Source organism: Mesocricetus auratus, unplaced genomic scaffold (genome assembly GCF_017639785.1).
Source record: "Mesocricetus auratus isolate SY011 unplaced genomic scaffold, BCM_Maur_2.0 Super-Scaffold_100022, whole genome shotgun sequence".
Lineage (NCBI taxonomy): Eukaryota > Metazoa > Chordata > Mammalia > Rodentia > Cricetidae > Mesocricetus > Mesocricetus auratus.
This window is the reverse complement of record NW_024429203.1, coordinates 31,925,962-31,944,297: the sequence shown is the minus strand read 5'-3', so window position 1 is coordinate 31,944,297 and position 18,336 is coordinate 31,925,962. Positions and strand designations below refer to the sequence as shown.

At 43.2% G+C, this 18,336-nt stretch overlaps 1 protein-coding gene across 2 annotated transcripts in view; it reads right to left on the bottom strand.

Moving 5' to 3' along the window:
* Positions 1 to 18,336, bottom strand: part of Exph5 (exophilin 5) — a 73,648-nt gene that overhangs the window by 11,816 nt on the left and 43,496 nt on the right. For both annotated transcript variants that reach the window (XM_005069536.4, XM_021226821.2), the window contains 2 exons: positions 7,997 to 8,045; positions 567 to 702 (listed from right to left, as the gene is read on the bottom strand). In XM_005069536.4, the coding sequence (XP_005069593.1) occupies positions 567 to 702; positions 7,997 to 8,045 (185 nt within the window). The remainder of the gene's footprint in view (positions 1 to 566; positions 703 to 7,996; positions 8,046 to 18,336) is intronic.

Below are 18,336 nucleotides of genomic sequence, written 5' to 3'. Positions count from 1 at the left end.
CTGCACTCTCCTTAAGGTTTTTAGATTTTTATAAGATTTGCATTATAATAGATTTATTATCATATATATTTTGTGATGAATATAATAGATTATGCATTTATTTATGAAATAGTCATTAATAAAATCATATCTGACACAGAAATAAGTAAGAGTCATATGTACTGTGCACTTCTGGAAGCCGGGTCAGCACAGGTGAACTTTTAACGACTACTGCATTTCATCACATTGCACGTATGCCCTAATCAGGAACAATAAAAGACTCTTTAAGTTCAAGCTTTATAGGTGTATTTCTTTTTGACCTGAGGTAAAACATTAAACATTATTATCAGCCTATATGTTTGCCGTCTTTGATCTCAGAATATTTGCTTGGGTTATATTTAACTACAAGTTTCTTCAAGATTTGGGTTCATAGGACAGAATGGTATCCTCTTCAGACTCAGGAAGCAAGGGGCTTCAGAAACCAAGTTCAGGCCTCGATTTGTTTAGAGCATTTTAGTACAAACTATTGTTGGTGTTTGCCTCTGTGGGTCCTGGTGTTCCCAGGGAGATCTGGTGCATGGACTTACCTTGGAAAAGCTCACTCTCCAGCAGAGACGGATCCCAGGGTGGAGGCATACCACTCTCTTCCCGCATGGTGGCTGGCTTAGGAACAAACACACTGGCAACTGGGTGATTCCCCACCGGTGAATTGTATATTTTTGCCTGCCAATTTTAAAGTAAAAATATAAGAATTCACATCTCCTCTAGAAAAAATAGTTATGTTTCCCTAAAAATGTCAGTGGGTCTAGTCTAAGAGCTACTGATCAATTTTCTGAATATTTATGTCTCAATTTCGTGTTTTCTTGTTTTTGCCATTTACAATGAATCAGGAACTCCCCTACACATACCTTCATATAATGCTTTCATATATATATATATACACATTATCCTACATCTGCACTCATATGTACATTCCCTTACACACACTCATATGTATGCTCCCGTATATGTGTGTGTGTGTGTACATACATTTCTATATATGCATGTATATCCTCATATGCCCATCCCTCTATACATACCCTCCTAGGCATGGTCTCCCACACATATCCTCACATGCACACTCCCCTACATATACTCTCACATGCATGATCCGTTATATATACTCCTATATGCATATTCCCTATACACACTCATATGTACACTCCCCTATACATACCTTCACATATACACTATCCTACACACACATACATATATACACTTCACGTATATACATTCATATGAGCAATCTAAACATAATTCAGTGGATGTTAATTCTTTTAATAACAATGTTAAGGCAGACTCTTACAGAAGGTCTTATGGGAGGAGGGTGATTCCTTGCAATCAGGAAATTAACCTTTCTCAAGTTGGAAGAATTGTCTCCATGGTGATAATGGCTGGGACTTAGGATTTCCTAAGCCTGCATTTTCTGTTAAGAGCGTCTTAGCTGCTGTCTAGGTGGACCTCGAGTTTTGTGAACTCAAGGGACTTTAGAGAAGACAGTGTTTCTGCCCAGGGGTTATTCCGGATGACACAGCAGAGAGGAAACACAGAGAGTGACTGAGTACATGTGACAGGAGGGAGGAAAGGGGCCAGAGGGAAGAGGGCAGGGGAAGGAGGAAGGGAGTGAGCAGGGACAAGCATCAAGACAAGTGTGAAAATGCTGGGCCAGAAATCATCACACTCAGGTTAATTTTTAAAATGAATAAAATCATATTTTAAGAGGAAGAAAAAAGGAATGGGGACCCCTCTCTGTGTCCTGAGCAGATGTAGTAGTTCGGAAACAGGACACTTAAAGGTAAGATCTTACATATCTTCTTAAACTAGTGCTACTTTTAAAAGATTTAGGAGACAGATGCAAAGCTGAAGTTATATTTCTTAAAACAAATAAGCGATAAAAAACAATAAAAAGCCTAGCAAGTGTTCATGCTGATATCAGATTCAATTCCTGTCCTACTTAAAAGCTTGGTTTGTCTTTAAAACATTGGGACAGTTATCCTCGCCACACCTTCACTGTCCTGTGCGAGAAACCCACCTGCATTTCTTATGTCCAACTGGCTCTGTCAGTCCAGTCCCCTGCCTCAGCTCCTCCTGTCTGGTGGGATCCCTTGAGATCTACTCTCTAGTGTCCCCTCTCTACTCTACATCCCGTCTTATCTATAAAGCCTAACGTTGCCAAGGCCCTCATTTCTAAATTCCTTCACCACTGGCTGAAAGTTCAGGTCCTCTTAAACCCTCACACCTCCCTTGTGTTTCTAGAAGCCCACCAAGATCTAATTGATTTCTGTTTGTAGCTCTATGGGCATAAGTGAATACTCACAAAGGAGGCTTATTAATAAAGAAATAACACTCCCACAAATAATTTATTCATTATTGGATATAACCTATCACACAAATATAAAAAATCTAAAGTAAACAGATACAATAAAACTTTGACTATAGATAGCCATTAGAGATACAAGAACTGAAAGTTAATCACTTGAAAAAATTGGTTAAAGTTAGTTCTTTAATCCCTAGAGTATGAAGAGGCGTCTCTCTCTCTCTCTCTCTCTCTCTCTCTCTCTCTCTCTCTCTCTCTCTCTTTCTTTTTCTTTTTCTTTTTTTTTTTTTTTTTTTTTTTTGGTTTTCTGAGACAGGGTTTCTCTGTCCTGGAACTCACTCTGTAGACCAGGCTGGCCTCAAACTCACAGAGATCTGCCTGCCTCTGCCTCCCGAGTGTTGGAATTAAAAGAGTGTGCCACCAATGTCTGGCTGAAGAGGCTTCTCTTTAGTTCTCTTCCTAGACACTCACTAGGTAGCTCACCAGGCTGGCCTCAACTTTAGAGCAATTTTTATGCCCTAGTCTCTCAAATGATTAGAGGTGTACACCACAACCCTGGCTCAATTCTCCATTTAATAATAATTATTCTCAAATCAGTAGTTTTGATAGTTGGTATAGAATGGGTTTACTGGATAAAAGTCATCAGGCATCATTATCTCATAACCATTTAACATCCAAACAAACTTTAGATTTCCCCTATACAGACCAGAGTACATGCCTGTGGCCTTCCAGACCATGATTTTGCAGAGCAAGCATTTATAGTGAAATGGAAATTATGCGTACTGGGGTCTCAAGTGAGAGTTCAGTCTCTGTAGGCTGGAAGGCTCTGTATCTAGGGACCAGGTTCTTTTCATCAAGACCAACCCTACACACCCAACATATCCCTGCTACTTCTGGTAGAGAGACGTGAATTAAATGACCAAGAAAAAGATCAAGATTTTACTAACATGCAGCTTCAACTCTGAAGCTTATCAATGGCTGGTACCAGGCACCAAGAGGACCAAGTGTCATCTTTGCTCTACAGGTCCTTTTCATTTAAGCGATGCATGAGATATTATCTGTAATTGCTTTCTTACCAGAAGTGAGTGAATGTTGACTATCAAAGCCATTATTTAAGGACTTTGAGTGGGATGCTTTTCAATATTTTAACAATCCCATGAAGTTGGTACTACTATTATCCCCACTTTCAGGAAACTGAAGTTTCAAGAGACCACGTCATTTGTTTGTGTGCCTGGATGTGGGAGGGAGAGGATTTATTCCTAGGCTGTTGGCTTTTTAGAACTCTACTGAATTTTACTGCTCCTAGTAGAATCCTACAGTTCTTGGTCTATCAGAAATGCTATATCCAGGTAACAGGAATTTTCATCAACTAAACACAGGTCCCACAGTACCTTGGGAACAGCTGTAGTCTCTTGTGATCCAGTTCAGACATTGATCCTCAGTTGGGGATCAGTCTTGCCCTCCTCGCTGCAGGGTCACCATAAAATGGGAAGTTTATTTTCCCTTCTTGGTTAGGAGGATGAAGTTTGAAATCATGTCAAGAACTTTCCTGACTTTTGATGTAAGCCTTTCTTCCCTCTGTCCAGATTCCCTGTGCTCCAAGCTCTGACACACACAGTGTCCCAAATGTCACAGACTTCTAGAACTTTGTCCCTGTATCCTTGGTTTTTGCTCTTTCTCAACCTTTTCTCTTAGAAATGGCTACTCATCCTCCAAATCCCAAGAATTCACTCTCTGCAGCAACCCATTTTCAACTCTCCCAAGAAGAATTTATTCCCACCATAATTCTTACACCCTTCTGGTATTTCACATAATAGCATCATGTTCAAAGTTTGGTTTCTTTTCATTTTCACTTTGACACTAGCTTCCTCTCCTTCCTCCCTACTAAAAATCTCACTCTCCTAACCAAGGGCTCAAAGTCAATTAAGTCTGGTCCTGGAGGTGGCCAGCCTCCCAGGAGAGCAATAAAGCAGTTCACTCTCAACTGTACCACGGACACCAACATAACACACAGTCTGCAAGGGGTGACTACTGCCAAATTCAAGATGGCGCCCTGCCCCAGGAATAGTCTCTCCTTCTGAATTTGTCTAAAACATTTTTAAAAATTTGTGTGTGGAAGTGGAATTGTGGTGTGTGCATATATATGCACGTGTGTGTGCAGGTGCATGTATCCATGCGTGCACCTACCAAAGTCAGGAGGCTATCGTGTCTTCCTCTATCACATTCCACATTATTCTCTGGATAGGATCTCTCACTGGATCTGAAGCTCACCATTTTGGCTAGACTGTCTGGCTAATGAGCTCCTATGATCCATTTGTTTCTGCTTCGCAATGCTGGGATCACAGGCATATAATCTGGTTCTTAAGTGGGAACTGAGGATTTGAACTCAGGTCCTCAGACTTACACAGCAAGTGTTCTTCTCCACAGAGTTATCTCCCTAGCCCCTCTAATACATCTTTTTTATACTCATCTGCTACCAGCATCCTTATATTTTAACACAATAATTCACTCATTAAAAAAATAATTACAAGGGTAGAGGATAGAGGGATAACCCAGTAGCTAAGAGCACTGGTTATTCTTCCAGAGGACCTGGATTCAATTCTATATGGTTGCTATTAACTGTCTGGAACTCCGGTTCCAAGGCATCCAGTGTTTTCTTCTCACCTCTGTGGGCACTGCATGATGTGGTGTACAGACACACATGCAGGCAAAACACTCATACATGAAATAAAAATAAATAAATCTCTAACAATATCTATTTATTTGAGGGTGTGTGCACCAAGGCATGGCTGTGGAGGTCAGAGGAGAATTTGTAGGAATCAGATCTCTCATTCTACCGTGTGGGTCCCAGAGATGGAGGTTGTCAGGCTTGGTGGCAAGTGCCTTTTTTTTGCCCTCTGAGCCATGCTGCCAGTCCTCAGTTCCTTTTCAATACTACATTTCTCATATCCTTTCAACAAACGTGTAAGCTAGTTAAGGACCATCCCCATTTTGGGGATAAAACGACTGAATTTCAGCCGAGTGTCTTACTGACATCACATGAATGACTTATGGTAGTGGTGGCTGTTCACACTCATCTGACCTGATCCCAAACCCTGATCTGTCACTTTGCTAATGCTCATATCTACGTGACAATCCATCTGAAAGGAGGAACCTGACTTTAAACACTCCCTGGCCTCCCCGCGAGGAGTGACACTTTGCACGTAGTCATGACACGCCAAGATAGAAAACCACAGAGGGGAGGTTACTAGTAAAAGTTACAACATTGGTGAGCTATCGAAAAAATTTTCCACTCAGGAGGCAGAGGCAGGCTAATCTCTTGAGTTCAAGGTCAGCTGGTTTGCAGAGTGAATTTCAGGACAGGCAGGGCTACCACAGAGAAACCCTGTCTGTGGGGTTCTCTATTAGGACCCAGAAAAGCATCCCGGAGTAAGGACAGCATAGTGTCTCTGCCCAGAAATGTCTACGTCAGTGGTTCTCAACCCCTTTGGGAGTCAAATGGCCCTTTCACAGAGGGTACATACCAGATATCCTGCATATAAGATATTTACATTACAATTCATAACTAGCAAAAATACAGTTATGAAGTAGCCATGAAATAATTTTAAGGTTGGGTCACCACCGCATGAACTATACTAAAGGGTTACAGCATTAGAAAGGTTGAGAGCCACTGATCTACATGGCACTGGGCAAATTATTTAACCTTATTGTGCCTTAGTGAGTTTGTTGGTCAAATGAAACTAAAGACAATAGCAACGCAATGCTCCCTCTGCTAAGATGATGGACTGATTTAACAGCTGGCAGCCACTGAGAACAGGGCCAGGCCTTAGGCGAGTCCTCCACACCTACTGCTACCATTCCTGGGCTATGGAGAATTTTCTGGAAAACTCCTGAGAATGTGTTGAGCTCATAATCCAGGCAGGTTCCCCGCAGAACACTGTATGAGGCTGGCTTTCAGGAAACAGGGAACATAAAAGCCTCTGAGAGAGACAAGCCCTTTACACGACTCCAATGCCCTGTGCTGATACGTCTGCAGTGTTGACATAACTAAACAAGCAAAGCGCCTGTCAGAGCGTAACCTTCAAACATTTGAGAGCTTCCTAGGGCGGCCAAACCTGCAGAGCGGCTGTGGGAGCTGGAACCCACGCTGCCTGATATTATCAAACGCCTTGGTAAAGTCAACAATTTAAAATTTCAAGGTGCTCCTGGATTTGTTCTATGTCTGCTTTTCAGCAGAGATCACATCCAGCAACCTGTTCTGGGCTCTGTGGCTTAAAAATCACATACTCATTTCTGCTGTCAGATCCTGGACACACATGATCTCCCACACAGGGACACACGAGGAGAGGTGAGATACTGTCTATTTGGTAAATGTCACCTTGGAGCCCCTCCAGATACAATGCTGGTGGTAGTAAGCTAAGCTAGAATGTGTTCAGAAAAACTAAGAACAATTAGCTGGCCCAGGTCACATTTTTTTTTAAATATAGCTTGAGCTAACCTTTAACTTGCTATGTAGCAGAGGCTGCTGTGAACTTCTGACTCTCCTGCCTCCAACCAAGGGTTGGAATTACAGGCATTCATCACCACACAGTAGGTTTGTCTGATGTATGCGCATACAAGTGTGTGTGTGTGTGTGTGTGTGTGTGTGTGTGTGTGTGTGTGTGTATTGAGATACAATCTCACATAGCCCAGTCCCAGGATAGTCTTGAACTTGCTATGTACAGAGTAGGAGGACTGTTACACATCCTGCAGTACACTAGACAGCACTCTCACAGAGCACGGTTCAGCTGAAGATGCCCATTTTGCTGAATCTGAGAGGAACCTTGAGCTAGATGATCTCTAGGTTTCCATCTGCTGCCAAAAATCCAGTGTTTCTGAAATGCTTTGTTTCCTTTAACAATGTTTAAATAGCAACTGCTGTCTCTTTACAGAGGAGGGTCATTCAATTACATTGTAAACCTCACACAAAACACTAACATGCCCCTGTACCACTCCTGCCAGGATGCCAATCAAGTGGTGGGAAATTCATCTCCTCAGATCTTGACAAGAATTCCTGTGGCATCAACAGTCAACTTCCAGGATGCTACACACAGTTCTAGCTTCAGGCAGAACTTCTGTTCTTTTTCCTTTTTGTTGCTGGTGGTAGCTTCAATCACTCTCACTTGCTCACTGGCAAGTCCCTTACATGCTAAGGGCTCATTGACATAGTTCATTGAAAGTGGCAGCCAGGAGTCTCAAAGGAAAATATCTGCTGATCCTCCAGGTTTGAGTTTCAAATCCTAAGAATGCCCCATTAACTCTGCTAGAAGTTAACACAGGCACCCACATTGCTTTTTTTAAAACTCTGCATCTCCTTCATATTCCTAGACCCAAACATTGGAGGATGCTCAAATATTCCTCCAGGAAAACTGAGAGCACAGAAGCATCTAGGACCAATTCCTTGTCTTCTTAGAAATCAGAAGTAGAGGTAGAGTATATGCCACCCCAGTCCCCGGCTGAGTTAGGATGAAATGTCTGCAGGGAGCAGTTCACTGGTATCTATAGCAAAGAGCATGTCAGGGTGGGCCAGCCGCAGGCACGGCTGACTTTCAACTATGATGGTTCCAACACAGCTTTTCTAATTTGACTCCAGGATTTACCTTTGGTTCCCCGGATACTTACTGCAGTTGTCTCCTTCACAGACACTGGAGGTCCCACAGGGTCATCACACCTGAGAAAGAATTTGAAATCATTTCGTTGAAGAGGTTGACTTTCACCAGGAAGAAAAACACTAATAGCACATTTACCACTATATGCCAACATCAAGACAGCATAAGATGTCTCTCTAGGGAAGGTGAGGAGAGCAGGAGGAGGGGAGGGAGGAGGAACTGGGATTGGTATATAAACTAAAATAAAAAGATTGTTTAGACAAATAAAAAATAAATTTAAAAAAATCACTGTAATAAAGTAACCTAGGAAAACAAAAAGATGTATTTCTAATGCTCTGTAGAAGGGCACCTCTTGGTTAATGCATCATTTAGCAAAATTTCAGAAAAGGTCTCCTGCGGTTGCACCCAAGTAGATTTGCATTTGAGCCCAGCATGAAAATGTGTAACAAGCCAGGCAGTGGTGGTGCACGCCTTTGGAGGTAGAGGCAGGAGGATCTCTATGAGTTCGAGACCAGCCTGATCTACAAGAACTAGTCCAAGGACAGCCTCCAAAGCCACAGAGAAACCCTTTTTCAAAGAAAGAAAGAAAGAAAGAAAGAAAGAAAGAAAGAAAGAAAGAAAGAAAGAAAGAAAGAAAGAAAGAAAGAAAGAAAGAAAGAAAGAAAGAGAGAAAGAAAGAAAGAAAGAAAGAGAGAAAGAAAGAAAGAAAGAAAGAAAGGAGGAAGGAAAGAAACCATGTAACAAACCATCTACATCTGCCAATGTTCATTATGTGTCCCACACTGATTTCACTCAGACACCCCACATCTTCAAGGCAGAGGTTACACCTGTGTCCTGTTTCACTGATGATAAAGTGCAGGGAAGGCAGGAGACACAGCTCAGAAGGAGTTAGCGTCCAGGGTGGGAAGTGGGTACAGGCTCTCTAAATTTACAGTACACTGACTGACTTTTCTTGCAAACAGAAACATTTCTGTTTCTGGGCATTTATATTTTAAGGAGCAATTATGTCAGTGTCAGAGTTAATTCATAAGAACTATTTAAAAAACAAACCTTACAAAAATGCTTCCGGGTGATTTTGTCCATAAAGACGCCCAACTTCACATGACATTATTTTGGAGGTAAGCAAGTATATTTTTACTGATTCTCTCAATTCAACAATAAAATGAAAACTTATAGCTCCTGAGTCCAACATGGAGGTATGGGTTGGTAACATGGCTGAGCAGGCAAAGGCACTTGCCGCCGAACTTGCCTGCTAGAGCCAGATCCCTAGGACCCATACGGTGTAAGGAGAACCAGCTCCCACAAATAGTACTCTGACGCCCATATACATGCCGTGGTGTGCGCACACAAAATGAGTACATATACAAATGAAAACAGATAGATGTCAAGCTTGTCAGTCTCTAATCCTGTGCCAAGGTGTGTTCTTCCCCATCAGGATTCAGGGTTAGTAGACTGCCCTGACTCACAGCTCTCTGTGAAAGTAGGCCACCTCCTCCACTAAGGCAGCAACAAGGGAATCAAGAGTTACACAAGTCGGGACTGTGGGTCGGAACAGTCAAAAGTGATTAGTCACCAGCTGTCCACCATCTACTTCCCCACTTCATGGTTAGTGAAAGTTGACCATCAAAGCCGGGAGACCGACAGTTTTATATTTTAAAGACATCCACAGATGTTTTATAGTTGATCTCAGATTTTGAACAGAAATTAAATTAATGTTGTAGATTTTTATACTATCCTGAAATATTCTGATAATATCTGCATGTTAAAAAAAGGTCAGGATTCCTTACCCAATGTGCTTAGGACCAGAAATGGTTCCATTTTTCCTTCCTTCCCTTCCTTCTTTTCTTTCTTTCATTTTTTTTTTTAAGTACTGGGATCCACTGTAGGGTCTCACACATGCCAGACAAGTGCTTGACCACAGAGCTCTATCTCCAGCAATCCCTTTTTTCCCTTCCTCCCTCCCTTCCTCCCTCCCTCCCTCCCTTCCTGTCTCTTGTTTTGTTTGTGAAGCTACATCTCACTAAGTTGACATGGTTAGTCTTGAACCTGGACTCTGTTTGCCTCAGGTTTTAAGTAGCTGGAATTACAGGCCTGTACCACTAAGCCCAGCTCTTTTTACTTTTAAAATGTGAGTATTTGTGAGTAATTAATGAGATGGATTGGGGACTGGACCCAAGTATAAACACAAAATTCATTTATATTTCAGAAACATCTCACACACACTGCCTGAAGATGACATAATCTGACTGTAGCCTATCACATGGGGTCATGAGGTTGGATGTAGAATTTTCTATTTGTAGGATCGTCAACAGATTCAAATTTTGGGAGGTGGGCAGTGAGAGGGTTCATCCAGTAAAAGTATGAACCATCAAGACTGGTGGCCTGAGTTTAATTCCCAGAACCCACGGTGGAAGGAGAGAACCAGCTAAGGCAAGCTGTTCCTCTGACCACACACGTGCTACGGCACACACAGGCCCACATACACACTCACTGAGGAAAAAACAAATAAATGTAAGCAATACTAAAAATGTCAAATTTGAGGTTTTGGGATTGGGGTGGATGCATTGTTCATTTACTCACTTGCCTTGTGAGTCAAAGTCTTGCTATGCTTCTCTTGCTGGCCTGAACTCACTGTGTAAATCAGGTAGGCCTCGAACCGGTCTCAACTGCTTATATTCTCCCCCTGTCCACACCCATTGAATCTACATTCCTCCTACAAGCTGAGCACACAAACAGTCTTGCTTTGAAATCTTTGAAGGAAACCAATATGGCTGAGACAGGGACTCCGTGTTTTCAGGGTGCTTTTTGCCAAGGGCAGCATAAAGAGCTGTAATACCATTTTAACCTTGATACGGCGAATCAAGAGAGGGGAGTAAACGCGTGGACACTGTGGAGTGGACACACACTTCTATTGGGTGCACAGGGGAGAACCGCCATGGAGGTCAAAGGGCAGGATGGACAGAAGCTGGAAGCCTGGTGTGGTGTGCCGGCCTGCACTCCCAGCACTCAGGAGGCAGACAAGGACCGCACACACTTGAGGCCAGCCTGATTTACACAGCAAGTTCCAGGCTAGCCGGGAACTAGCTCTTCCAGAGGACCCAGGTTTGATTCTCAGCACTGACACGGTGGCTCACAACCATCTGTCAGGAGATCTCCATAGGCACCAGACACGCACCTGGCACATAGACGTATATGCAGACAGAACACCCACAGACATAGAATAAATAGAGTTTAAAAATAAGTAAATACAATTAAAATAAATAAATAGATAAATACCCCACCCCAAAAACAAAAGGCTTGGAGATAGGAATGTGACCGGTTTGGGTGGGAACTGGCAAGCGATTCGGTAAGCCTCAAGCCAAGAGTACAACCCAGACTGTGCCAGTTCTTTTTATAATCCTGGGGACGGCTGTCCTCGTTGCATCCTCACAGCCAGCCTCTCATTATCTCTCTAGGTCCCTTATCTGATTTGGAGTCAGTGCACCAGGGGCAGGCTGCAGAGAGTGGCAAATGGCCGGGGGTGGGGCTAAAGGGACAGGGACGTCCCTGTCGTAGACAGGACAGAGTGGCATGGGGTGCAGGTGCAACGAGCGGAAGGCTGTGCCTGCTCCTGAAGTGTGCCTTGCTGTGTGTGCTCCCACACACTCTGTAAGAGGGGAATGTCCGGCTGCCTGTGAGGCCCGCACGTCTGCATCTACTGCAGGCCCCCAGGCCTTCCACAGCGTGTCTGGTGTCAGGAAGGGTAGGCTGGAAAAGCCCTCTGGACTTGGTGAAACAGCTCACCATCTGCATTTATCCCCAAGTCCCTAATGATGTCACATCTCAGAAATCTCTCACAAATGCCCTCACCCCTTCCATTCCAAACATGCTGCCTGATACTAACCTTGTTTCTCTTCTGGAATCCTCTCCATCCTTCATGCCAATAACAGGGAGGGTTTGTAAAATTCAGACCCTATCTTTTCAATCCCCCCTGAAAATCGTGAAGGGAATTGTTCAAAATCTTACCACGACACAAGGCTTTTCTTTTAAACATTGTTTTTCTCATTATGTTCGTTTATTTACTTAGTGTGTGTCTAAGCATACATACACAAGTACATGTAGAGGTCAAAGGACTGTTGGCAGGAGTTGGTTCTCCTTTCATCCTGTGTGCCCCGAGGATACACTTGGGCCACCAGGCTTGGTGGCAAGTGTCTTTACCTGTTGAAGCATCTCACTAGCCCAGGGCTTTTCTTTTATCTGGTGAACCCTCTTAAGCAATCCCTCACCCACCTAACCTTATCTCCCAGCTCTCCCTCCTATACATCTCTGGGTCTATCAACTTAGTTCCACCTCAAATATTCTCCCCTTCCCACGCCTTTGCCAATGCCATTCAGAAATCCTCACATAATAGGGCAGGGCATGGCAGGGCAGGGCTCAGGAATATTCTTTTCTAACACTTTGATCACCTATAGGGTCATAGACAGTTTAGACCCCATGGTTAGGCATGGGCTTCCTTTCTTTCCATCCTCATTCCTTCCTGTCTGGTCAACAAACCCTACCGACTCAAACTCAGGATTCTCTCTCAAATCTATCCTTGTCTCTACATATACCTGCCACTACCCTGGTTATAGCATCCATCAGCTCTTGCCTTTGGTGCAGGAGCAGTCTCCAAGCTTGTCCCAGTCCATTGTCTGTACGTGAGCCACAGAGATCAGGACAAATTGAACCGTGCCACTTCCTGCAAACTTTTATTTGCTCCCCAGTGAAAGGTGAGGTTATTTTCTACATCCATGAAACCCTACTCAACCTAGTCTCTACATGCTTCCTAGTCTCGTGTCCCCTATGTCCACCTCCCTATGTTCCCTCAGTCAGAGGGGACTTAACAGACACCCGAGTTTCTGCACATACTCTGCTTGCACAATTATCTTACACTGGAAGGATGATATAGATGTCACTCTCTCCAGAAGACTGGCCCAGACTTACGCTAAAGTTCTGTCCCTCTGATGTGACCCACACCATATGTAGCCTTCCTCCTCGGCCTCTGATTCTGTCTCGTCCTCACAAGAACAGACCCAGTTGAAGGGAGTACTATCCATGCTGGTCCTGTAGAATGTGTGTGCTCTGACTGAGTAAAAGAAAGAATGTGGTTGTTCTGTGTTGGGGAAGTCCTGTTATTTGCCTGTTATTTGTCAATAAAGTACTGTTGAGCCTATAGGAATCTAGATAGGTGGGGCTAGGTGTCCAGGAGGATTCTGGGAAGGAGAAAACACAAGAGAGTCAACATGTGACGCCATGGGGGTAGGACGCCGGGAACTATTCTCCGGTAAGAAACATACTTAGATTAACAATTATGGGGTAATTACTTAAGGCAGAGCTAGCCAGTAAGAGACAAACAAGGCCAACAGCTTCATAATTAATATAGCCTCCTGTGTGTTTATTTGGGACTCATGCGGATCTAGAACCAGGCTGGCGCGGCAGAGCCCAGGCGACTGGCGGGGGATAAACCAAAGCAGCTAGCAAAAGAAAAAGCTTCTCTTAACAGTTCTGCTTCTCCCGTTTGCCCTTCTTCTACCATCCATCACCATCCACCTAGTTCCCCAAGGCAGAACAGAAAGAACTTCGCCTCTGCTTCTCCTCCCTCCTCATCCACCACATCTGACCATGACCACTTGAAATCATGCACAGATCTGTTCGTATTTTACACCTGTTATCCCAGTAATGTAGCGAGTGGTTTCTTGTTGTTGTGAGCAATACCCAGCAAGAATTGATGTAAGGGATGAAGGGTTTATTAGGCTCACAATTAGATACACCCGGGGCATGTGTTGGTGATGACTCTCAAGTCAGTCGAGTTGGTAGCTAAGATTAAGTATCATAAATATCCCCCCCCAGCTCTTACTCTCACTCTCATTTTCATTTTGTTTTGCTTTTTTTGAGACAAAGTCTTATGTAGCCCAGGCTGGCCTCACACTCACTATGTAACTGAGGCTAGAAGTAACCATGTTCCAGCACGCCAACATTTCTGCTACTCTGACTCTAATTTTTCCTCCTCAAATCTATTTTTTGCACTGTAAGTTGGAGCAAAGACTCTTCCTCCTCAGCACTATTGGAGTTCCTTTCCCTGAGGTGGCCTGTCTTGATCACCTCAGTGCTCCTCAGCACCCCTCACCTCCACCCTCACTTCAGCTGTGAAAACTGGAAACATCTTACAGCATTGCTGAATGTCCATCAGGGCATAGTGGCTGCAGAACCACTGAGCTGAAGTGATCTTTTAACATAAAAACAGATGATGCTGACTTGAACTGACTCAGTGAGTCTCTGTCACCTAGATGGATTTCTGCCTTCTCTGGTTACTACATCTTTGCTTGGTACAGCGTCTTGTCTCTTAGTTACCTAGCTTGGTCCTCTTCCTCCAGGAAGCCTTCTGCATCCTCTAGTCTAGTTAAGACATTCTGGAAGCAAGATCATCAGTCATCAGATAATGCAATCCTCAATGTGTCTACTGTTGTTACCCGGTTACAGCTGGGACACATAGATCCCTGTGTGAATTCAAAAGGATGTAACTTCCTCAAGACCCTTGACTATCATTTTCTGGAACTGCCAAAATAAAGAACAGATTTGGTGGTGCACTCCTTTAATCCTAGCACTCGAGGCAGAGGCAAGCAGATCTCTTGAGTTCAATACCAGCCTAGTCTGCAGAGCAAATTCCAGGACAGCCAGGACTACACAGAGAAACCCTGTCTTGAAAAACAAAAACAACAACAAAAAGAAAGAACACAACAGAACTGAGGTGGCCAGTCACTGCAAGTGACAATCAGGGGTCCTCACTAGATTATAGAATCCTTTGGGAAGGGACTTGGCTTTGCGTCCACACTTTACCTCCAACACTAAATGCACCATAGGACTTTGATAAAAGCATGATACTACAGGAAAGTAAAGCTAGCACCTTGGCTGTTATCACCTGCACCAGGAATTGTTACAGCCATTACCTTAGTCTGAAAGAGCTACGTTACAGAGTCCTGATTGAAAACTGAACATGCAACTCAGACTTAATAAAGGTAACCAGATTAACCGGAAGGCACTGGCTTCCCAGGTTAAAGAAACCCAGACAGTCCCTGTATCTTGCTTCTCCCTGCTGCTCATCTTTTTGCACCACGCCAGGGACCACAAAGGGAACACAGCCTGTGAAGGATCTCTCTCACCGAGTCCTTTGGCTAAGGGTCTTCGAGTCTTCTATATTCCAGTTCAAACTTTCCAGCTAGAAAATGGGGAGGGGATAGAAGAAAGAGACAGTGGGAGGCACAGAGGGAATATAAATTCAGGGAAAATATGATGTGCCTTTAAACCTTCCAAAATAGTATATGATCTTTCTGCTTATGTAAGGGAGTTTGCAGCCGAAAGGCCCAAGCTGTGTACGCCCTATGGATCAGGCAAATTTGGGCATGTCTGAGAAGTGGCTAGGCGGATCCACCAAGGCTCCTTGCATCTGAAGGGAATAAAAGCATCCCTAAGGAATAGGAGAGTGGGCATGCATTCTCTCCCCAAAGTCACAGTTATTAGTCCTATTGTAACCATGTTGGGGATAGTCACCGGTGTGCCATGTACTATGATAATCCTCAAGGGAAACGAGGCTTTCATGTAGGCATTATTCATGACCTTTGCAAACTAGTTCCCTTGTGCTTTTATTTTGGGACTACCACAAGGAAAAGAGCAATGGTAAAAAACCAAAAAACATAAAAACAAACAAACAAAAAACCCAAAAACTTCATTCCTAAAATTGCCATAACCAGGAGGAACACATGACAGATGGTAGGTGGACGGAGGGTTGGTGGCTCCCTGGGGGAGTGACTTCCTGGTGGAGCATGCCGGAACATATTGCCTCATCATGGCAAGAAGGGAGTCATTTCTATAACTGGGAATCTGGATCAAGAAAGGAATAGTCTAGGATGCTACTCTGAAGGCTGGACTGCCCAGGGATGTACACCACAGACACTTACTAAGCTCTATGGAGGGAACCTGTGGGACAACAGAGAGCATCACAGGCCACATACACCAGCTACCTCATCGCATCATCCAGAAAACACCCCTACAGGAAGACATTGAGGAGAGCAGCATGTACCACATTAGGCTGTCTTGAATATACTGGATAGCATATATATAAACACAAGTGTACAAGTGTTTTTTTCTCCCTGGGGTCTGGGGCAGTTCAATCATTTGCAAATAGCATTTAAGTCATAATGGAAGCTGGGCAGTATGAGTTTTGGAGGGAGAGGATATGTCTGAAGCAGAAATCATTTTGGCTTTTTATAATTTATGGAATCATTGTGTTCCCAAATTTTTTGCCATTGAAAATAATAAACCAAAATTTCAAGATACCACATACTGCAAGACCTGGTTGCCTCTGTCTGGAATTTCAACATTCAGGAGGCTTAGGTAGGAAGATAGCCATGGATTCCAGGTCATTCTGGACCACACAGAGTTTCAGGCCAGCCTGGACTACCATGTGCAACTCTGCCTCAACAAAGCAAAATAGGGAAAAACAACACACACACACACACACACACACACACACACACCACCACCACCACCACCACCACCACCACCACCACCACCACCACCACCACCACCACCACCCACAAAACCCCTCATACTGTGGTTTCTCTTATTCTGTGTGAGGGACACATTCTAAGATCCCTAGTGGCTATTAGAAACCACAGATAGTACAAAATCCTGTACTGACAAAATCCTTGTTTTTCTTGTACATAAACACCTATGTTAAAGCTTAATTCATGTGCTAGGCACAGGAAGAGATAGATTCTATATCACCAATGAATAACAAACTGGGGCAACTAAAATATGCTATAATAAAAGTTACATGAGTCTAGATTTTCTCTTTCAAGGCTTCTCCTCATCTTCTTGTAGTTTTGGATCAGGGTTGAGAATTAACTGGCTAGGGAGGAGGAACACCACTCTGGAAAATCAAACCAAGGTTCTCTAACTCTGGATTGTCTGCCAGAGATGAAAAAGCCTCTACATCATCCATTCATATCTTATAGCTATATTAATAACTTTGATATTGGCCTTTGTCCCCGACATTCAATTGTGTGTGTGTGTTTGTTACAATGAGAATCACAAATATGATTTGATACAAGAGAAGAACAAAAATAAATAAACTGAAAAGTATAAATTATACACCTTAAAAGGAACTGAAATAATTTATCAATGTGAAAAAATATCCTCTAAAGTGTTTTGCTGACTTGTTCTCCAGGACATCAAGAAGTCAAGCCTTTGATGGCTTCAGAGATTAGAAACACCAGATCCCACCAGCCCCTCCCCAGAGCTCAGGCAAGATGTAGCTCCTGGGTCAGAAAGTATTTTGAAGGTTGTTTCTGTTAAAGTTAGATGCTACCTGGCATTAGAGAAGCCATGAATTTATATTAGCTGCCTCATGATATAACCCCACTCCCACCTTAAAAACATTTGTTCCCTCACATTTAGGATTTCTATCCAAACACTGAAGTCAAGTTCAAATTTTAAAATAAAAAGAGTATATCTTTTGTACGATCCTGTGAGATCTTGTAGGAATAAATAAATACTAGTGTTTATCCTTCATTATATTCTATCCTGGCAGAACAAATATCTGCCAAGGTAAAGACAGGGATATCACTGTGAGCTTGAGGCTAGCCTGGGCTACGTGAGTTCCAGGACAGCCTAGGCTACAATATATATCCTTAGCTCAAAAGAAAAAGCAACAAATAAATAAAAGGCACATCACTGTTAATGATCATGTTAAGATAAGCATTAAATACCCCATCATTAAAGCCGATGAGATGTCTTGGTGGGTCAAGGTGCTTGCTGCCAAGACTGATGGCAGAGGTTTATCCCCAATGCACACAGTAGGACAGAACCAACTCCTGGAAGTTGTCCTCTGACCTCCACCACATGCACGCTATAGTACATGCGTACCTCCTCTCTGTCTTTGTCTCTGTCTTTCTCTCTCATGCACACATTAATAATGAAAAATGAATTTTTTAAAGAAAGAAAGATGTATTCAAAGACGACAATGTCTGGGAAGCACGGATGTAATGACATTTGTTGCGTGTCTCCAGGCTGCCTGGCTAGGAGTCATTTTGGTATCTGACAAGGACATCAGCTGAAAAGAACTTGCAAGATTTCTCTTTTCTCTTTGCCCTCTGGCCAAAACACATACCAAGAATGAAGGTCCTACATCTTTAAATCTTTTATCTCCCTTGATCCACTTTTGAAGCAATCTGTAACATGAGCTTGAAAAATAAAACCCTAAACCAACAAACCTGCCTATGGAGTACACACGTTTCCTCCACTTTCCCTGGTGTCCTAAGCCATCTTGCTTTCTGC